This window comes from Pipistrellus kuhlii, unplaced genomic scaffold, assembly GCF_014108245.1.
Source record: "Pipistrellus kuhlii isolate mPipKuh1 unplaced genomic scaffold, mPipKuh1.p scaffold_m20_p_11, whole genome shotgun sequence".
Taxonomy (NCBI): domain Eukaryota; kingdom Metazoa; phylum Chordata; class Mammalia; order Chiroptera; family Vespertilionidae; genus Pipistrellus; species Pipistrellus kuhlii.
In genome coordinates, this window is record NW_023425416.1 from 13,245,281 (window position 1) to 13,268,446 (window position 23,166).

Below are 23,166 nucleotides of genomic sequence, written 5' to 3' on the forward strand. Positions count from 1 at the left end.
GGTGGATCTTCCTTGCACCTCCTCTTGCAGAACCAATTGGCAACAGAACGAACCTGGGAAACATTCACCCTGAATTACCAGCTGAAGACCAGCTGAAGAAGAGACTTATAAACAAGGAAGGGCAGAAACCACCTCAAGTCTGGTAGGAAGGGTGGGGTGGTCAGAGGGTCTGGCCCGCTCCCACAGCGGGCAGGCATGGCTGTGGAGGTAGGGGTATCTCAGCTGCAGGGGGTAAGGGAGTGTCTCCTGAGAGGAGTGAGGCCTGGACCTCAAGCTGGGCTTCCCAGCCCAGAGCATCCGAGTGAGGATCAGGGGCCCACAGAGCACCCAGAGGTGGAAGGTGGCCGGGCTTTTGTCCACCTGCTGGAGACAAAGACACTTTTCTTTTTAAAGGGCCAGACACGGGGTTTTTGTTCACAGCCACTCACCCTGGGCCTCAGCAGAGGGAGGGCAGTGCACACTGGACTTGCCAAATCCCTGTTGTTCAAGGGTTAACTGTGCATGTAATATATGGCAACAATAATATATAATTTGGTAGTATATATTATATGTTATTGTTTATATATTATCTGTAATAATAAAAGCATAATATGCTAATTAGGCTGGACATCTTTCCGGACAGCCTTCCAGATGAAGATGAGGCTGCGAGGGAAGCCTCGGTCCTGGGTGCCTGCCAGCAGCAGGAGGGAAGCCCGGGTCTTGGGTGCCTGCTGGTGGCCGGTGCCAGAGGGAAGCCGGTGCCGGCAGCCAGAGGAAGGAAGGCCTACTATTGCATGAATTTCATGTATTAGGCCTCTAGACCTATCTAATAAAAGAGTAATATGCAAATTAACCATTACTCCGCAACAAAATGGCGGCCCCCATAACCACAAGATGGCGGCAACCAGACCCCCTCAGCCCCTCTGCCTGAGTGTCTGGGCCTGTCGGCCTGAGGCAGGCGTCTTCAAACTACGGCCCGCGGGCCACATGCGGCCCGCAGAGGAGTCTGATCCGGCCCGCCAGGTTTTTTGGGCAGTGAGCGCAGCCGAAGTGTTACAGTAGGAATTAGTAGTTCATATAGTCCGGCCCTCCAGCTCTCTGAGGGACCGTGATCTGGCCCCCACTTTAAAAAGTTTGAGGACGCCTGGCTGAGGGGACAGATCCAGCCTTTCTGGTCCACCGGTGCTGCAGAGTCTGGGCCCCTCAGCCTCTCTGGGTCTAAGCTGCGGGCAGACAGAGCCAGGACAGGCTTGAGTAACCAAGCAGCGAGGCTGGATCTGCCTCTGGAGGGGGCGGTTCCAGCCTTCCCACTGCAATACCAGTGGAGCATCTGGGCCCGTCAGCCCCGCGGGGGTTCATGAGGACCAACGGGCGAAGTTGGATCTGCCCCCAGACATGGCAGACAGAGCCCGGACAGCAGGGCTTGGGGGCTTCCTTAGTAAGGTGGTGGCAGAGGGAACATCCCCAGGCCCCAGAGAACCGCAGGAGTGGGCCTGAGCCATCAGTAGGACATCCTCTGAGAGCTCCTGGATTGGAGAGGGTGCAGGTTGAGCTGAGGGACCCCTGTGCACAAATTTCATGCCCCGGGCCTCTAGTATTTTTATAATATGCTATAATAATATAACATAAAAGTAATATGATATAGAAATAATAATATAATATATATATTATATACAATGCATTACATATAAGTGCAATGTATTATATATAATTTAATGTGTAATTTATAGCATATTGTTGTGGGGTCGAACCCTGGGTTCAAAATAAGACCACCGGAGGCTGATAATTTATTTAAAAAGCAAACAAGGATCTATTGAACTGGCCAGGGCAGTCACAAGAGTACCACACGCAGGTGGACCCTACATGACTGCGAGGCTTTAGGGGCAGGTAGTTATTTTTAAAGGTTCTGAGAAGGAAAACCCCCATTCTACAACAAACTGTTGTTTGGAATTTTCTGCTGTTTTTCCTGGATAAAATGTTGCTTTCTAGTTTGCTTTAGCCCATTTGAAGAATGATGAAGATAAACTTAGCTGTCTGACCTTGCAGGCCTGAGACCAGATATACCCACAATCTCAATACCATGCCAGGTGCATTTTTTTTTTTTTTAATTGGATAGAACAGCATTGTTTTCAAGGCAAGCATCAAGATAACCACTAAGTGTACATAGGACTGGCTCTTTAATGAAAAAGAAAATTCTGCCTGTAACCTTGCCCAGAACTTGAACTCATCCTCCCTAAGCCCATTGCGCGATGAACAAAGCAAGTAAGTGAAGGTGGAAGTCAGAATAGTATGGTTAAAATTCAACAGTAGTTTTTACCCAAGTATGATTGCTACCCCGGGCCTCTAGTATTTTAATAATATGCTATAATAATATAACATAAAAGTAATATGATATAGAAATAATAATATAATATATATTATATACAATGCATTACATATAAGTGCAATGTATTATATATAATTTAATGTGTAATTTATAGCATATATAATTTAATATAGATTCATAAACATACTATTTGCATATACTATATATAATAAACACACGTAATAAACATATATATTTATTACCCCTAACTGCTCTACCCAACTGTCCTCCCCTGCCAGCCATCTCGTGTCCACATGGGGGCAGCCATCTTTGACCACATGAGGGTGGCCATAGTGTATGTTGGAGTGATAGTCAGTTTGCATATTACTCTTTTATTTGATAGGATAAATTACAATTCTACCATGGTAGCCTGAAGACTGCTCAAAGGCTTAATGTTTTCACTATAGATAATAACTACCAGTATACCAGAAAGGGTACAATACTGCTTATAATTTTAGCAACTTTACCTTTTTTTGTTGTTTCGTCTCATGTTCCTCTTCACTCTTGTGTTTGTCATGAATGACAAAGGACCTGCTTAGTAATCCAAAGGACTCGCTTGGAATATCAAGCTCAGAAAGAGGAAAGAATGCTTTCCTCTTTCTGAGTTTGATATTCCAAGCGAGTCCTTTGGATTTTGACAGACATGTGCTCAAGTCTAGGCTTTGCTGCATATAAGCTGTGTAGCTCTGGGCCTTGTAGAATGGAAAGCAATAACTTGTCCAAAGTTATTGGGTTGATGGTCCACGTGAAACTGCTCCATAGTTGTTAGCTTATGTTATCCTAGTTGTCAGTGTGACTAGGTTTTTATGGTAGCTGGCAAAATATTAACATATAGTATTCCAATGACTAACTTTACTCATATATGTTTGATGCAATATATAATTTATCATGGCAATTATGTACTGGTATATCACTATTTACTCTTGAAGAGCAGCCACTGTTTATTGATTTATTCTACTTTATTTCTTAATACATTTCTATAAAGCACCTTGCAAGCCTTGATTCAGTTAATCCTGTGGCATTGGCACTATTATTATATACATTTAATTCAGAAGGGAACTGAAGTTTGTGAGAGGTTGTATCTTTCTCTAAATCATGCTCAGTAAATGATAGAACAATTGAGGAGTCTAGCTAAGAGGCCCTACTTTTAGCCCTTATTCTTTCTTGCCTTCAACAAAGTATTAATATACGAGATGAAAAATCATAGCAGCTGTGATATGTGCCACCATAAGGAACTCTTCCAGGACATATGTCTCCTCCACCCGCTGCCTGTTTGCCCCTCGGAGGGGTCCTTCGGAGACGCAGCTCATCAGTTCATTTTCTGGGAGTTCTGGGTTTGACCAGATTTATCTTACTCTTAGCTCCCTGTAGTAGTCGGTGTGACGCTTTACTTAGCTTACAAGGGAAATTAACTAGCCCGTTAATTTAATTATTTTTTTTTATCATTTAACAACTGAGCATGTAGTAGATATTTAATAAGCTGTTATTCGCCTATTTGTTTTTTTCAGAAATATTCTATGCACTTAGTAAACATTCTTTTCTTATTCCCACTTAGATACACATTATAGATACTGTAACATTTGCAAACATTAGAAACATATAATAGATACTGAAACTTTTGCAACCATTTCCTGCAATTTGCCTTTGTCTTTTTTTCATGAAGATTCTTTTATTTTATATTTAATTTTGTCTGTCTTTTATGCTAGCCAAGCCTTTCTCTTGCTTAGGTAGGACTTCTGTGTTTCAAAAGTAAGACGTACTCCATAGTTTCTTTTACAGTTTTTATGGTTTATAGAGTTTTACAGTTTTATATCTAACTCTTTGTTAGGAATTTATTTTTGTCATAAGGAATTAAGTAAGGTTACCTTTATTATTATTATTATCTTTATTATTATTTTTAAAATAAGTAGACCGTTTTGAGCCATTATTAATTGAATAAACTGTATTTTCTCTGCTGAATCTAAATGCCACTTTTTTTTTTAAAACTGCATCCATACCAAAATACTTGAATTTACAAAGCTTTAAAATATGTTTTAGTATCTGAATCACTCACCTCCAGACATCATGTAAGTTTGGAGTAGGTGATTACCTTAGAGGTCATTGAACAAAGTATTGTTAATTTATAGAGGAGAGAGCTGAGACCTTAAGAAGCAAGTGACTTCCCCCAAAATCTCAGCCCCAGGTGCCCACAGAGCCACACGTGAACTGGGATGTCAGCTGGGGGAATAGAACTTGAACTAGAAGATGGGGCTTTAGCACAGTCTACCTGTAAGCTCTCAGAGCTTTAAGGTTTTTACTTGTAACCAAAACCCACCTCATGGGTGGCCCTGAGACTCACAGAAGACATGCTGCACACCACGCCACACACAGATAGCCACGGAGGACAGCTTGATTGAAGGCAGTTTACTTTGAGTCAAAGTCTTCTGAATCTAATCCCGTGGTGTGTCCCCATTTCACCATACGCACACATTTCCTATCTATGCTGTGACTAACAGATACTTGAGAACCATCTTTCATAACTACCTTTGAAGGTTGTGATTATATGTTCTTTAAAAATATGGGGTCTGTGATTAAATCAAGTTCAGTAAGATCTTTGCTTTAGGATGCTGATGTATGTATCATGAACCAGGAGAGCCAGCTGTGTGTCCCAGGTCGGCTTGGTCAAGGAACACACTGTCACCCTGCATTTCATTTTTGCACAACCCTCAGGAGGGTATTTACAGGGTAAATACTGTTTGCTTTAGGGCTGTCTGTCTCACACGTGGGAAGAAATTCCTTTTAGAAGAAAAAATAATAAAAAGAACATTGTCGACAGCCAGGATTGCTTTATGTAATAATTACTACTTGTGTTACCTAATTAGGTACAGAGATAAGCGTAGGCATGCTCAGAGGCCTCACAGAACCATGAAACCAAATAAAAATTACACACTCAATGAAAATATGATGTCAAAGCCTATAAAATGTAAGTTAATGGTATTAACTTTATATGGCAAAAGGCTGTGCTTGCTGGACGTAAATTTACACTTGATACGAATATGGAGCCAACCGCACGGCCCAGGTGCCAGCGCAGGAGGTCTGCATAGCGGTGTCCTGTGTGGCGACCGTTTCCATGGTGCTGTTGAACCCTTGTTCCATGGCCAGCATGATGTCCCATGACCAGTACATTGGAGGGAATATCATATTTGGAGAGAAATAAGAAGTCCTGTGCTTTTTTTCCATTTCACCCCAAAAGAATTTCATGTGCCAATACAAAGGCAGACATTGAAATCTCTTAACCATTTTTGGTTCTAAAGACTTATTTACATCATCCAGAATAAGTCCTTTTAAATTTTGAGGTCATCATCCGAAAGAAAAGACAACGTAAAGCAATCCTTGTAGGAAACGCAAGGGTCTTTGAATACTGCTCCCCGTCCTCCCGGGAAGCAGTATTTGAGAGACACGACTAAAACATGGGTTTAATTCTCTTTGAAAATAAAATGACTACAGCTCCTAACATGTTAGTCATTTACACATATGTCAAGCGTACCTGGATGGAGGTTACTTATTTGGATTTATTGGAAAGCACTGACCTTGAGATCACAAAATTATTACTTAATCTTGGTGCTAAATTATCAGTGATTTCAGTTGTTTGGCCTTCAGTGATAGTTTAGAAAGTTCATGGAATATCTAAGCGGGAGCAATATTTAAAAATCTTATGTTAAAATGAGTGTTCTTGTTTAAATGTAATGTGCTTACTTGAAGTGAAAGTGCAATATGAATGATGCATAGTGTTTTCTTAAGCTTGTTTTTTGTAATGGTAAATGTCTTGAAGATGGGCTCTTCACATGTTAGGAGGCAACTAAGATTGATAGCTTTGCAAATTGGTTTTAAGTATTTTGAATTTATAACTATCATCATGTTGCAAAATAACATTGACTTTGGAATGGCTTACTTCCTTTTGTAGTAATTCAAAAATATTATGACAGCTATAGTTTTATAGTAAGCATAAAAACCAGTGAGGTAAGTTCAATGAGGTAAGGTTAGTGTTGGAAGTTTTATTAACAAAAACTTTGAGTATTAACACATGAGTTACAATTCCCATGTGTTTTCAGAAATTTGCTGGAACAGAACTGAGCATTAAATTTTGAACTTTGGACTAGTCACTTAAAACCACCTAATTTTAGTGTAAGGAGTAGCCAAAAAACTTAAGTATGAAAACAGGCTTTATAAAGTTGGCTGGATTATTAACCCACATATGATATGAATTCTTCCCTGTAGGTGATACAAAGCACTCATAACCCAGCATTGTTTGCCTCAAGTAGGTGGCATTTGGGACATGGGTATAATTTTTTTTGACAGGCAGGTAAGACAAAATGAATCTTTACAACCTGAAAATCTCAACTGTGTTATTAACAAGCTGGTGATTGTAATTTAACTATCATAAGCATAGCATGAGGCTATACAATGCTAAATATCCCTGAATTTTACTTTTTGAATTGAAATTGTGTAAGAGAACAGATTTGTAATTTAACCGAAAGGTATGTTGTAAATTATGGAGCACTCTATAATACAGGCATTATTCTTTCTATTTGTGCTATCTAAATTTTATATTTTAAAAATATAAGTTAGGTTCTTTTTCCCCCCTGGTCTACTGTATAAGCTTGTGGTTGCTAGGTGAAAGCCAGCACCCGGAAGTGGGATCCTGCAATCCTTTTCCCCCAGTCAGTATCCCTCTCCTGACTGCATTCATCCCGAGGAGGGTAAACACCTCATTGGCATTAACTAGTTGCCTAGAAGAGCTTACCTTAAGGGAATGATTGAAATGACCAAATCTCTTGTTTCTCTGGACTGTGAGGGACAAGACCTTGTAAACTAAAGATTGAGAATCAGGGACCCTTTTAGGAGAGGGATTCTCTTGTATTCAACTACCATAGATTTCAAACTTGACCTCAGGCAGCTGCATCTCAGTGGGAATCAGTCTGTAAACACGGAGTAGTTGTCCTAGTTCATCTGCTGGAGGAATATTGATGTAATTGCAGGACTGCTCGTTCACATGTAGGTGAGACTCTAAGTTCTGTTGTCTCGGGAGATTCCAAATCATGTAGTCGTTTGCCCTTTAAATGCTTTCTAGCATCTCAAACTCTATGTACCTAATACTGAACTCTTGATTTCCTACCACCAAGTCTGATTCTCCCAGTCTTTACTAGCACAGGCACTAATTCCACTACTTGTGGAGTGGCTTCAGCCAGTATCCCAGGAGTTGTCTTTGATTCCTTCCTTGCGTGTATCTCTGTACATATAAACTCTCCGTCCTGCCACCAGCATCTTGGTTGTATCTCAAAATGTGTCATAGACATAGCCACCTTCTCCCTCTGCAATACCTGCATCCTACTTGTGGCTGCCAGGGCCTCCACCCTGATTGGCTGCAGTAGTTCCCTACCTGTTCCAGCCTTTATTCCTGCCCCCTAGTGTCTGTCCATACAACAGCATCAAATTCTCTGGTCCTTGGCCAATACGAAGACTTAATCCTTATTATTTCCTTGTTATCTGGTTCACTGAGGTATTCTATACTCATTTCTATATTTCTTGCATTGACCTAACATTTTGTGTTTGGCATGGCTCCTCATTGCTATTGGTCATTTTTTTCTAAGGCCTTTTTATTAGGCAAAACTAGAAAACATTTTTTTTAAAAGAAAAAAAAATCATGTGTTTATACTTATTAGTATTAAAAAGCTTTCTTTTAGACTCGAATTTATTAGAATCCAAAATTATGTTGAACACAGTGGAGCAGGTATAAAGCAAACTTACTTAAAGCTCAATAAAGACATTTAGTGTTCCAAGATCACACAATCAAGAGTAGTCCTCAGTTGATAAACCATTTTGTTGAATACCAGATTAGATTTTAGCTGATATTCATTAAATCATGAATTTTATTATTTTATATGCACACAAACATGCACATATACATTTTCACCAATAAACACAGACATCTACAAATTAGCCTTTTGTCAGCACAGTATTTTACAAGGATTTTACGTAAGTATTTAGATTTTATATTTGTGTTACTTTCATCATGTCCTAAAAAATCTTGTTTACTAATGATATTGACATAATAAAAACTTGCTGTAACCCTCTCCCAACTTTACAAATGTGTGTTCAGTAAGTCATAGACTTGCTGGTCCTGCTAAAAGATTGTATCTCTAAGTAGAACAATGCCTTACACAAAATCTAGTCTTTATATTCTTTAAATGAATAAGTAAATAATTCTAGTTATTGGTGAGACAAGAGTACTTACAGAAAAGAGAACTCTGAAATAGAAATAGCTGCAAATTTCAAAGAATAGAAGGCCATATCCCAAGCAAAAGATAGGAGTTGGACATACCCGACCTAATAGCACTTTTTTTTTTTTTTTTACAGAGTCTGAAGGACATTTTTTTATTTTTTTATTTTCTGAAAGACAACTTTTACTATAATTTGAGATTAGGTGCAAGAACTTTTAAAAAGCAGTAATTATTCTGAACTCTTCTTTTTGACAAGACTCCTAAGAGATCATGCTCGCTGAGTCACCAAGTCCATTAGGTCATTGACACTTTGGTCGAGGACAGTGGCCTCTGATGGTTGGAGGAAGGACGGCAATGGGACTCCTGCCCATGACCTTGCCTCCAGGTTTTACATCACAGTTGTACAGCTGTGCTCCTTGAAGCTCTCTGTCCTTTTGAGGTCACAGAAGGTTCCCATTAGGCCAGTGTGATGATACTTCCTATGGCAGGTCTCGGACAATCTTGTTTTCTGTTGGGCCAGAATCCTCCCTAAAGCATCTTTATGCAAAGGAGATAGAAACTGAGGGATTGAAACTTTGGGGCTTACCAACCATGGATCTGCACTGTCCAATATGGTAGCCGTGAGCTGCGGGAGGCCACTGAGCATCTGAACTATGACTAGTTCTAACTAAGATATGCTGAATATGTAACATAAATGCTGCATTTTGAAGACAATACAAAATAAAATGTCAGTAATTTTCTCATACTCATTACATCTTTTTAAAAAATATTTTATTGATTTTTTACAGAGAGGAAAGGAGAGGGATAGAGAGTTAGAAACATTGATGAGAGAGAAACATCGATCAACTGCCTCCTGCACAACCCCACTGGGGATGTGCCCCCAACCAAGGTACATGCCCTTGACCAGAATCGAACCTGGGACCTTTCAGTCCGCAGGCTCACACTCTATCCACTGAGCCAAACCTATTTTGGCTCATTACATCTTAAGTAATAACATTTTGGAGATAGTTTAGATTAAATATACTTCAAATTAATCTTACCTCATTTTCACTTTTCTAATGTGGCTATTACAAGGTTTATAATGATGGATGTGGCTTGCATCATATGCCATTGGACACACTGCCTGAAATCTCGTTCCCGTACGAGCCAAGTGCCTGGGCAACATTTCCAGGCAATCCACACATCTCAGACACCACTCACGACAACAAGGAAAAATCTCTCCTCACACCAATTATGCCAATTGACCAAATTTCAAGTGTTCATCAATATAAAGAATATCGAGGCACTTTTGGTAGCTGACTCTGGCATGCCAGCTTTTAATTGAAGTCTTTCAAAGGCTAATTAACTACGCTGGAGGATTTATCCCCTGTTGAGAAATACACACACCCACCCAGCAACCCCTTCACACAGACACCCATATCATACAAGGTATGCTGAAATAATTTGAAGTAAATGACAGACAATATAACACCCTGGTACATGTTAGAGCACAAAACCTTATTTGCTGGCTCTCCACTTTTCCTGAGGGCTGTTGATTAGCAGCCTTTATTGCATTCCTACAGTATATAAATCACTAGCTTGGAGGCTGTGGAAAGTGGAATAATAAAATATAATAACAATAGCAAAAATTTATTGAGTGTTTCTGGGTGCCAGGCACTGTGTTAAGTGCATTACATGTTATTCAATTTAGTCCCCAAAATAACTTGATGAAGGAGGTACTGTTATTATCCTCATTTTGCTCATAACACATTAGTTTTGTTCTCAACATTTGGAAGGCCTGTGGGTAAGTCCCTTGTCATTTCCACGAGTTGCTTGAACACATATATCTGTAATGCAGAGACTTTTGCAAAACAGAGTTGTCCTCTTGAGCCACTTATCTACACAGACTGAAGTTTAAGCCAGCGGGCTGAAGGGGACGCTTCCTCTTCAATCTCTTTCTCTCTTCTCCCCAAGGTCCTGTACTTTAACTTCTGAGTCCATTCCCTAGGTTTCTGCTACCTCTTCCTTTTAGCTCTGCTCTTGGCTCTCTGTCCTTGCCCTTCTCTTTGGATTTGGGGGGTGGTGGTGGATATATAGGAGAAAGTAGATGCTGAGATTGTACACACAGAAGGAGTAGAGGGAGGTACAGCAGCCTTATTTCTTTCAGGTTTGTGATAATCTCAAAGACCATCAGATCTTTCTACTTGTAAGGTGCCCACCTCTTAACAAAAACAGGGGAAATTATTATAATAATGTTTGAGTAGTTCAGTGCATCATATTGTAAGTACAACCCAGGTTGGGTGTTGGGGATTGTTGGGTGGAAGGTAGGGGATGCTCCTCCTCCTTGCGGTCTCTTGAGGATCCAGATTTATGGAGGTTCTGCTGTCTTATAGCTCCACCATCCTGAACATGCAGCCTTCACTGTCTCGGAGGAAGGGGCAGAGCGGGGAGTGGGAAGCATGGAGATGTGAGGTGTGCCGCTTCTGTTTCTATTTCTTGAATAAGACAAATGGCCCCATCTTCCTGCAGGGAAGGCCTTCCCTGTGTTCAGGAAGGAAAGGAAAATTGGATATGAGTGAGAAGCAGTGGTTACTCCCACAGCAAGTTTTACATTTTAGGATATTTTTAGTGTTTGTGTCTTTGGAGGCTGTGTCCACTGTGCATCCTTCCAAACTCGAAGCTGACTCCCATTTGAATGATTGGGAGTTGAATCAAATTCAAATACAAGTCCTTAACCCAAATCTGCTATTAGGAAGAACAAACACGCTCAACTCTGAGTGTGAAAGAAAACTGGTTCAGGAGCTTTTGTGAGGGTCCAGCTTCATTTTCCTTGAAACTTGTTCTTTGCGATACCATGTTTATTCAATTCCCCAAGCTTTGTCAAGTGAGTGGTATTTAATCCGTGAAAAATTTCAAGTGGCCCCCTTTTCTCTCTCAAGCGTTTCTTTTTCTTTTTCTCAAGTGTTGCTGTAGTCATTGTAAAATTGGAACGAACCATTTGATTAAAAAATTATTTATGGCACATCGAGTAGCACTTAGTGTTTTGTCACAACATTAAAGTTGTTTCTGAAGGCCCGTGTGAAATATGGCAGCAAGGTCAGGAGCCTGATGTACAGAACTTCTCCAAACATACCTCACCATTGGAGCTGGTTATAATTCCTGGGTGCTGACATGAAGATTAATAATGTTTAACTCCGATTTTGGCAATTTTTGCCAATTTCGTTGCCATGGTCCTTTTCTTTCAAGTTATTACCTGGAACTGAAGTGATAACAAATGTTTTGTGTTTTATACTGCCAGATAAAAGGTTAAATTTTCATATGTTATATGGGCTTAAGCACACAGGCGCGTGTGCACACATGCACACACACACACACACACACACACACACACACACACCACATACATACACAAATACACACATAATTGGATCAGAAGGAAATGAGTAATTCTCCTAAAATGAAAAGATTGTCTTCCTTTTAACATTAGGTGACTAGTTCCCATGCAGTTGAGTCAGATGTAAAAATTGGAAACTCAACCAATGGGTCTTTAGGCACTGACTATATCATACAGTTCTAATTTTCTTTTCTTTCTTATTTTTTTTTTTATTCTGGGAAATAATAGTGCTTTTTGCTTTGCCAAGTTTTATTATTGAGTCAACTGCCAAAGTTTAAGAGAGAGAGAGTCAAGGGCCCTTAAAATTATTTGGTGTTGAGTGAAGAGGCAAAGAAAAGTATTTCATATTCTCTAACATTTTAACTTTTATGTCTCTACCTGATGTTGGACTATAATCTAAACTTCAAGGCCTTTCTGATTCTTTCTGACCAAGGTACACTGTTGAGTGAAGTCCAAATATTAGTGAGGGTGACTTTAATCCTACTCATTGATACCCAGTTTGAAACTACACATCCCAGTTTTTAATAGACTCTATTCTTTCTTGATTGATCTTCCCTGTATTTAAACTTCTGTGCATCAGAAGGCTTGTGTGCCTGCTTGCGGTTTTGCACCATCTGGAAGTTAAAATTTGACTTTAGAAATGATGTCATACTTGCTTACTGCAAACGGGGCTAATGTTGGTTGAGAATTGGATGCAGTTCAGGTCAAAGTTTTGTCTTAAAGGGGGAAAAAAAAAAGGCCCTTCAGCTTTGTTTCTTGATTGTGGGAGACTGTGCAAAGCTGTAAAGATAGAGTAAAGGTGATTGAAGGGCACGATTCAAATTCCTTTGAAGCTAAGTACATGCTTTTGGGTGCATGGAAAATAAACTCCTAAGCCGAAGACCTGAGCTGGCACAGAGTCCTCCTGCCATGTAGAATTTGGGTGTTACGAGTAGTGTGTTGATCACGACCATCCCTGCTTTCTGGTTTATTCTTGGAGGAAAATTCTTCCAGTCAGGGTTGTTTATTTTGATCTCTCCTGGGCTCAGGAAGATGCAGCTGGGCACTGATAAGTCATGCATGGCGAGAAGGCGCTACACATGCTACATGTATTCTTCGTCGATACAGAGTCTCTTTTCTAAACCCTCGTCAGCACCTTGCACTGCCTCCCATTTTGTAATTGATTTATATCACAGTTTGGGATATTGGGTGTTTTCTTTAGTCCTGGTAGAGACCACCCATCTTTTATAGCTGGAATGCAGGGCTAATGGGACCACAGTTTCCTCTCAGGGTCACACTGACTCCTGGTCAGCCCGAGTTCAAGTCTCCACAACAGAGTGCATGCCCTTACCTATAACCAGTGCCCCACTCTGCTCAGCATGTCCTGCCAATTTACAAGGAACCCACAGATGCCATTCTTTACGTATAAAAAATATTTCTTTTCTACCTGACACGATGAAAATCCAAAGACAAGAACTGATTTTATTCCAGGTTGGTAGGTGCAGATAACTTTAAACAAAGACAGGTCACTCGGGAATGTCTGTGTTTAAACTTCAGTGCAACTGGAATCAATTTTCATTGAGGGGAGGGAAGATCCCCAGGCACGAGCATCCCCTCCACCTTCTGGCCCCTGGGTCTCGATGGTAACTCTGTGAGAAGAGCAGATGTTTGAAGAGTCTGCAGTTCTTGCCTCCGCAGTCACCGGTACCCGTCCTCTCCACACTGCGGTCAGGGTCCTTCTGCCCACTGCGCTTCAGGCTCTTGTCACCCCTTCCTTTGCTGGGACCTCCCAGCTCCATCCTCCTCTCAGGGACAGAAACTGGGAAAACTCTACTCACTCGCCTCCTCATCACTTTTGACGTTTAGGAAGGTCAAACTTGGGCACCCCTTTCTTGGAGGTGTAAGAAATGGAGATTCTACCCTAATAATTGTTTTCTTTCTAATATCAACTTTTCATAATCTATTCTACATAAGATTGATTCCTGTCTCTAAAATCCTAAAATGCCCGGCACTCTGTTCCCACCTTTTGGTTTTATGAAGGGAGAAACTGAGGCTCAAAGGCTGGGTGAGGGGCGCGAGTTGTTTGTCCCCACCCTCACAGCCAGAGAGGGGCAGGCCCCAGCCCTACACCTCCTGCTCTCTTTCCATTGTTCCAGTGAGGCCTCTGACTCTGTCCTCATAGTATTTACGTTGCTGTTTATTGTGGCTCATTATGGCATTTCTTCTTTTTTTTTTTTTTAACTTTTGTCTTTTCCCCCCTTTTCATCATCGTTTTCTTACTCTTAGTGTAGTGAGCACAATTTGCTGTGAGATGCAGCAGTCCCTACTTGTCCCTGTCCCATTTCTTCTTCCCCGAGACAAACTTTTACTCGTTTTGCCTAGTTATTATGATAATATAACTAACAGGCTTTAGCCCTATTTCCCGATTGTCAGTGTAGTTACTACCTATCAAATTCCGGGTATGAGTGAGGATTAAAATCTTCCTTCACTCAAACACCCCACAGCAGCCATGTAATTTTTTTTACATGTGGTCTTCGGGGGGGAAAAAATAAAGCTTACATTTCTTCATTTTATTACTGACATTTGAAAAGCAGGGATTGTAATCTAATTTTTTATTTTTTTCATTTTTTTATTAAGGTATTATATGTGTACATATTTTACTATTGCCCCCCCTCCCACTCCCATACATGCCCTCACCCCCCAGAGTTTTGCGACCATTGGTAATGCTTATATGCATGCATAGAAGTCCTTCGGTTGATCTCTTGTAATAATCTAATTTTTGAAGTAAGATAGAATCAGGCATTTTGGAGATACTTTGTATCTTTTTATTTGTATTCTTTGGAAAGTAGTCTTTCATAAAGCTGGTGAGTGGGTGTCATTTCCACATTTTTTCCCCCTTTAGCAGCATTTACTTCCTCTTGGCAAAATGAATTTTTTAAAAAATATATTTTTATTTATTTCAGAGAGAGAAAGGGAGAGGGAGAGGGAAAGGGAGAGAGAGACATCAATGATGAGAGATAATCATTGATTGGCTGCCTCCTGCAAGCCCCATACTGAGGATCCAGCCTGCAACCTGGGCATGTGCCCTGACCGGGAATGGAACCATGACCTCCTGGTTTATAGATCAGCACTCAACCACTGAGCCATGCTGGCAGGGCTGTATTCTTCTAATTTAGGAGTGTTTTTCTTCATGTTTTTCCTTCACGGTGTCGGGCGTGTCTCTACTCTTTCATAACATCTTCTTTCATAAAAAAGCCTACATTAAAAAATGTATCACTGTTCAGATACACAAGCAGTGGGGCTTTAAGGTGGAGACAGACTGACAGATGCATGGCATCGAGATGCTCAGGAGTGACCGCGCTGTGCTCAGAAGGCCTGCTGCTTCCCACCCCCTCCCCGGGCTTGACTGATGCCTCCCTATGACTCCGCCCCGAAACCACTACCTTCTTTCTTCTTCCGGTTTCAGGTAGATGCGCTGAGATTACGCCTGGAAGAGAAAGAATCCTTTCTCAATAAAAAAACCAAACAGCTGCAGGATCTCACGGAAGAGAAGGGGACGCTGGCCGGGGAGATTCGTGACATGAAGGATATGTTAGAAGTGAAGGAAAGGAAGATCAACGTTCTTCAGAAAAAGGTGAGTAGCGGGCAGTGCCCTTCAGGCTGGGAATGCGTATCATCCACATTTCTGAGCAAGTTGAGAAGCAGAGAGCATTCTTCGAGAAATTTAGGTTAGGCAGTACAAACTGTACCTGACTGGTATTACACTCACCCGTGGTTGTATCGTGTCATTTTTTTAGCTAGGCCTGTTGAGTTTTCCATTTGGTTACCTGAAAACTAAATAGTGGTGATATTTTCTTTTCATTTGCCAGCTTAACCATAGAGAGAATTGTACAAATTTAGATGTAAGTCTAATAACAAGTTCAAAAAATTAAGTCTTTCCTTTTTCCTTATGGAGAGTTGAACAAAGTATTTTGTTGGTTTTAAAGATATCTTTGATGCATTTTGTATATACAAAAACGTCAGTAGATTTTATCCTGCACACCCACATGGATTTTAGGAGGGGGTCAACGTTCACACCCATTACTTACTTAGAGGCCATAGGGAGTGTGTAGTGAGCCCCAACTACAGCGACCTAACACAGAAGATGCATGACCTGGTTAGGGATCTTCTTTCCTTCCTTCTTTCAGGAGCTCATTTTCTCCTTTGGGAGGTGAGGAGGATCCAGATTTTGTGACAACATTTGATTTTCTTTTGGATAATCCCATTTGCTACTGTATGCAGTTTCTTGGGGGGGGGGGGAATAGGGAAAAGGCAGGCAAGAAGAGAAAACCCCTGCTCTTGTAAGAACATGTAGTACAAAGCAGGCAGCCAGCATGGAAACTGGGCAGGAACCAGTGGCGAGCACAAAGCCAGCTGGCAAGGACTCTGCCATAGATAGGCCTGTGGCTGGTGACCTGTGCCGTGGCATCAGGTAAATGGAGTCTAACTGGCCTCTTCTTTGGTGTTATTTGCCATCATCATCTCTCACCTTGTATATATCAACAGCATCCTAGTTGTTTTTCCTGATTCTACCCTTTCCTTTCCTACAGCATCTTCTTTTTTGCTTGTTAATCATCACCCGAGGATATTTTTCCCCCATTGATTTTTAGAGAGAATGGAAGGAAGGGGGAGAGGCACACAGAGAGAAACACTGATGTGAGAGACACATCAGTTGGTTGCCTCCTGCACACACCTTGGCCATGGATGAGCCTGCAGCTGAGGAACTTGTCCTTGCCCTTGACTGGAATCGAGCCCAGGATGCTTCAGTCTAGGGCAGATGCTCCATCCACTGAGCCAAACCAGCAAGGGGCTCCTACAGCCTATTCTTTTTTTTTTTTTTTTTAATATATTTTATTGATTTTACACAGAGAGGAATTGAGAGGGATAGAGAGTTAGAAATGTTGATGAGAGAGATACATCGACCAGCTGCCTCTTGGACACCCCCTACTGGGGATGTACCCACAACCAAGGTACGTGCCCTTGACCAGAATCGAACCCGGGACCTTTCAGTCCGAAGACCGACGCTCTATCCACTGAGCAAAACCGGTTTCGGCTCCTACAGCCTATTCTTAAAACAGAAGCTAGAGCAATCTTTTTAATTTAAAATAGTCCACATCACTCTCATCAAAACTCTCCAGTCACAACCAGCTATATCATCTGTGGGGCCCAGGGAAAAATGAAAATGTGGGGCTCCCTTTTTCAAACTTTATTGTGACTTTCAGGATGAGGTAGTAGCAGAGCATCAAAACCTTCCGAGTGCGGGCCCTGTGCAGCTGCACAAGTCACAAGCCCAGGTAGCTGTGCCCACCGCACTCTCAGGATATTGGTGATCAGATAGATCATATTATTAATTCATTTCTGGCAAGACCTGTAAAGACAAGGCCCTGGTCATTGAATCCCCCCTTTGAAGTTCCAGCTAATTGATACAGATAATTAAAAGATAGCCAGGAAGGGGCCACCAAGGACCTTGGAATTAAAGTGTAAGGCAGGCGGGACTAACAAAAAACAGGTAAGGAGAAGTTTTTAGACCATGTGCTGAGGATTCAAAAGAAGTCTTTTGATTTAAATGTCAAGCAGAGAATGAGGACAAAACTAAACTTCATTTCACGGACTTTTGTTGAATGCTGTGTGTTGGATATACATGCACTGTTCACGTACTCTTTTATTTTTTTCATTTTTTGTTGTTCTTTTTTTCTTTTCTTTCTTCACTTACTCTTGACTGGGACTCTGTGAAGCAGACAGTTATTCAGCCAAGAAATTGAGGGAAACAGGCTTATGGTAGGGTAACCCGAGGTCATACAATCTAGATACAAGTTTGTTTTTTTTTGTCTCTGGGAAAATATGATAAAATGGTTATTACAAATTAAAGGAATACGCCTCATTTCCTCTAGTTTTCTGACTATGACACCATATGTGGGATTGAATCTAGGAAGAACATCACGAGTGTTCGTTTTACCAGGAGGTGAGACGAAGCACTCTCATTCTTGAGAAATAAATAATAATCTCAGTAAGGATTTGGGAGAGGCACTTTTCATGCATAAGGGACAAATGTCCACTTGTGCCAATGTGCATATTTTATAAAATTTTAAACTTTCTCCACAGATAGACTCAAAGGTTTGGCAACCAGTTTGAAAGCCCTAAAACAAAAGTGCTTGGTTTTACCATGGCTCCTTGGGCAACATGATCACAAGTCCACTTACTTAAACCATGTAGATAATGAATTTGGAAATATGTCATGTATAATTGAAGAGGTTATTCCGCTCAGGTCTTTTCCAGTGAGTGTTTCCCAGTACATTAGGGGAGGAACTAATACCACTGGCCACACAGTGAGTGTGTGGGAGTTCTGTTATACCTGTTATGAGAAAGAGAGACAGTTCCTACGGTGATGAACACCGTTCAGAACCCAATTCAGAATATGGAAATAGTACAGAAGCTAATGGGAAGTTGGAATTGAATACTCCTTAGTGTTTTGCCTTAATTCAAGCATGATTGGCCGCGTTAGGGCAAGCCTGAATAGGAACAGCATAAGCTTTGGGTTAGGGTAGATTGGCATAGCACAGTGGTCGGCAAACTCATTAGTCAACAGAGCCAAATATCAACAATACAACGATTGAAATTTCTTTTGAGAGCCACATTGTTTAAACTTAAACTTCTCCTAACGCCCCTTCTTCAAAATAGACTCGCTCAGGCCGTGGTATTTTGTGGAAGAGCCACACTCAAGGGGCCAAAGCGCCGCATGTGGCTGGCGAGCCGCTGTTTGCAGGCTACTGGAAGAATAACAAACGCATGTCAATGTCAGAGGTGCCGTATTACTTAATATTTCTTCCTCATAGACTCGTTGGCAGCGGGCGCCGTGTTTTGATGCCAGGAGAACTGGGTATGCGCCTTTCATAGCCATGTTTAACCTGGTGAGGCTAGACTTGCACCTCGAATCTGTCAGCTTTGCCTTCAGAGCTCTGGGTTTTGGAAGTCTTGTGTCACATGTTAGTGCAGCAGGCACGGACCTGATACTCTAACAGTTTTGCTACTTGAAGAAGGAAGTGAAGTTTAATAGACACTGGCCCTACTCCCCCCCCCCCCCCCCCCCCCACGTGTCAGAGTATCTCTGATCAAGCTTTTGTAGGAAAATGGAAGTCATCAGTAATGGATTTTTGGTCCTTCCACCATAGTTTTGGTTCTCCTCCATAATCTAAGATATGGAATTCTTTTTATGAGGGAATAGAAGGATGCATGGATGAAAATTGTTCCGTGGAATACCCCCCTGTGGCTGAGATAGTGAAGTCAGGGGAGCAGCACCGTTTTCCTGCTGCATTCTGCTGCCATACCTGAATTCAAACCGTAGCTGATGAAGTGCTACCTGACTGTGGAGTCATTTTTGTAGGAAATGTCATAAAACCTTGACGACCTTGTACATTTGGGAAGTGTATAATACCCACGTTTTAGGATATGGTAGTATTATTTGAACCAGATAAAATTCACCCAGGCCATAGATTCTTGCAGCATAAACCTACTACCCAAGATCTTTTTTAAAAAGCCATTAAACTGGAAAGCACACACAACAACCTATCTCCATTTTCATTCTAGGTCGCAGTTCCACAGCATTGCGAATTTGTAGAGCAGAGGCACTTTATTTATTAGGGGTAGAAAAATAGATGGTGATTTCTCTGGAAGCCAAGTTCACTTGCTGTCTACTGGGCTTCACGTGTTGCCCTGAGGGTTGAAAAGGGCAAAGAGAGGTGAGTGGGGTTGGCTCCTGGGAGTGATGCTGTGGACCTGCCCACCTGAGGAGCTTTACCCATTGGGAAGCGTGGTGGTAAAAGTTCTGAGTGATAAGTTCAGAGGCGAAGATGCTGCAGGAGTATGGTTATTAGCACACTGCATTTCTTCATGTGGATTATTTGAAAAATTAATATCTGAGAAAATAACTACAGAGCATAGAGATTTCCACATTAGTGTGAAATTTATTGAAGGCATGGAAGACCTTTTTTTTTCTTTTTTTTTTCTTTTTACTCAATCATACTCTTTCTCTGTGTTTAATCATCCTCTTGAACTTTTGTATTTATTATTGGCCAACCTAATTTTTTGAACATGTGCAAAATCAAATTCATTTTGCATTTACTGAGTGTCAGTCAGTCACTTCTCTGGGTCCTGGAGGTTCAAAGAGAAATAACTGAAAAAGCTGACAGTCTGGTTGCGGAGATAGACACGCATAATCCTAACTATAAGTGCGGAGGAAGGCAATGTGACATGCAAATAGCTTGATGGGTGCAAATGGCAGATGCTAATTCTGGCTACCTTAAGCAAAAGGGATTTTTTTGCAAGATCATCCAGAGCCCCAGTGTCTGACTCATAGAACCAGATTAAAACGATGATCAAAAACCAGGACAGCTCTCTGAGACCAAGAAAAGGCAGACAGTGCCATGATCTTATAACCAGGTGTGTTTGGTCAGGTGACAGCTGCCCTTTTCCCCTCTTTGCTCTGCCCTTACACCATGCTGTTAGTCCAAGATTGGAAGTCCCAACACAGAATTTAAAATTTCACACAAATGAAACCAGTCCCTTTCTAGAAGGAATCTGGACAACGCGGTTCCAAGCTTCCTGTCTGAGCTTTCCACTCGGTTTTTGTGTCACTTACTCAGGGAAGTCTTTGCTGATTCTGCAGGCTGAGGGAGGCTTTACACTCTTTGAGAACTACTTCCTGGCTCAGTTGGAAATTATGCATCCCTCTAGCTAACGTTGGCTTTCCTCCCAGGCTAAGTTCCTTGAGTGCCCCAACTGTGATCATCAGGATACCTCCAGCTCCTTGTGAAATTCTTGGCAGGTGATGATCCCCAATCAGTTTGCATCCAGTGAATAAATTATATCAGCAAATTCTGAATGAATGAGAACTTGGAAGAAGGGGAATCACTTGGAGATCCACTCTTGGCCCAAGAACATTGTTAGCTATGAGAAGAGCCATTTGCCCCAGTGAAATGTCAAATCAAACTCATTGTTCCCAGGACTGTATGCTCCGTATAGGCTGCATGAGAATAATAAAACACAGATGAGGGAATGGCTATTGCTCTACCCACATCTATACCTCCAGCCTCGGTTCATCTACACTGGAAAGGTAAAAAGCTATGAAACCTGAGTAAGGGAGCTTGGTCATTCTTCTCTCATTTTTCTTTTTAATAAAAGAAAATGTCGCGTTTATTGAGAACTCTGTCGTGTTCTGCAAAGAGAATGTTTTCTCATCCAGTTCTCACTTCTAAGAGTGACACAATGAAATTGCTGATTATCCATGGTCATTTCCAATTACGAACATGCAAATGATTATTTTTTATAGCAAGAGGATTATCTACCATTGACTGAGCTTTTACTATGTATCAGACACTGTGCTCAGGGCTTAGCAGCCTTAGGTTATGAGTCCTTATAACAAACCTAATGGCATGTAGGTACTATCATAACTCCTGTTTTTATAATCGGAGGCTGTGATTTAGAGAGTTACTTCCCAGAGTGACAGGGTAGGGATGACTCTGGATGGAGCTCTTCGTAATCACCACACTATTCTGCTATTTTTTCCACTTTATGAGCTTGCCTCCCTCAGACAAGTGAGGTCATTAACTTTTAGGAATTAACTAAACTATAATTTGAGCAACATACCTAAAGTTGATACACAGGCTGTCTATTTTTCATACCAAGCAAGCAGAAATGTCTTTACTATATAATGTGTAAAAAATAGGAAAGCAATTAAATCAGTAAAATAAAACACCAGTTCTGAATTTTAGAAAGCATATGCTAAGCCATATTTAGAAAAAGGAAAGATCATTGCAACCTTCAGTTTCTGTTTATCTTCTCCCCACGAGATTCTGCCCATAATATTCTAAGCCATCAGATTGTTTTGCTGCCTCGTTTTGAGAGATTGCATCATTTTTGTTATCATAGTTGTTTTGGTTTGTTTTGATTTTTTGGCTTAAAGGACTGAGACCTCAACAGATGATTTGGGAAATCTCCATAGCTTTCCTGGACTGGTCACAAACGAACACACGATTCAGGGGACTCCCCATCTTGTCCAGGAAGCCGCTCCATTTGTAGTGAGCTGTCATCTGATGTCTGACCTTGGTGTAGGCCACTCCCTCTGCATCTACAGGCAGGATCTGGGATGGCATCTAGGGGTCAGAGTGCAATTAGGGCGGCCATGGGTTCCCAGCCAGGGAACACTGTACAACCCACTACCTTCTCCCCAGCAACATTTGACAATGTCTAGAGATAGTCTGAGTTGTCACAACTGAGAATTGCTACAGCATCTGGTGGTTAGACTCAGAGATGCTGCTATCAGCCTACAATGTACAAGATACCCCTCCCTGCCAAGCAAATGATTATCCAGACCGAACCCGTGTCTGCAGGCATCATTTTCTTCCTGTGTATGCACTGCTCTAGTCAGGTTGGCTCTTCCTGCTCCCAGCCTCTAGATAGTATTTTAAAAAATAAGTTCTTAAAATAATTGTTACAGCTGATATGATTAAGAATTTTAGCTACACTTTTTCTCTAGCACCATTAGAGGCAGTTTATAGAAGTGTACATATTGTGTGTGTATGAGAGAGAGAGCGGGTGGGGGAGAGGGAGAGAGATGTTTATGAACTATTTCTATTTCATAATTTTCATATATAATAACCCATAAAGGGTATATACATAACACATTTGAATTATTAGAATTATTAAACTGATCACACTAATTATATCAAATTTAGAGGGGGTGCTGATCAACTTTTGGGCTGAAAATGCGATTCCTATATATTTACATTTAGCATTTATTTATTTATTTATTTTTCAAATGAAGAATTTTATTTTTTTAATTCTCACCTAAGGATTTTTCCCATTGATTTAGAAAAAGTGGAAGAGAGAGGAAAAGACAGAGAAATATTGATATGAGGGAAACACAGCAATTGGTTGCCTTCTGCATGTGGCCCAGGCTGGGGAGAAGCCTACTACTGAGGCACTGCCCTTGACTGGAATCGAACCTGGGACCCTTTGGTCCACAGGCTGACTGATGCTCTATCCAATGAGCCAAACATACTAGGGCTAATATTTATTTTTATATATTTTATCTGGTCACTTGTGATATGGTAACATTTGTTCAATGTAGACTGAATGCAGTTACTTGAATATCTATAATAATAAAAGTGTAACAT

At 41.1% G+C, this 23,166-nt stretch overlaps 1 protein-coding gene across 6 annotated transcripts in view; it reads left to right on the top strand.

Annotated features, from left to right (window-relative positions):
• ERC2 (ELKS/RAB6-interacting/CAST family member 2) overlaps positions 1–23,166 on the top strand; it is an 876,217-nt gene that overhangs the window by 335,023 nt on the left and 518,028 nt on the right. For all 6 annotated transcript variants that reach the window (XR_006741074.1, XR_006741075.1, XR_006741076.1 and 3 more), the window contains exon 7: positions 15,423–15,590. Coding sequence is in view for 1 of the 6 variants with exons in the window: in XM_045579041.1 (XP_045434997.1) it covers positions 15,423–15,590 (168 nt within the window). In the remaining 5 variants the exon portion in view is untranslated. The remainder of the gene's footprint in view (positions 1–15,422; positions 15,591–23,166) is intronic.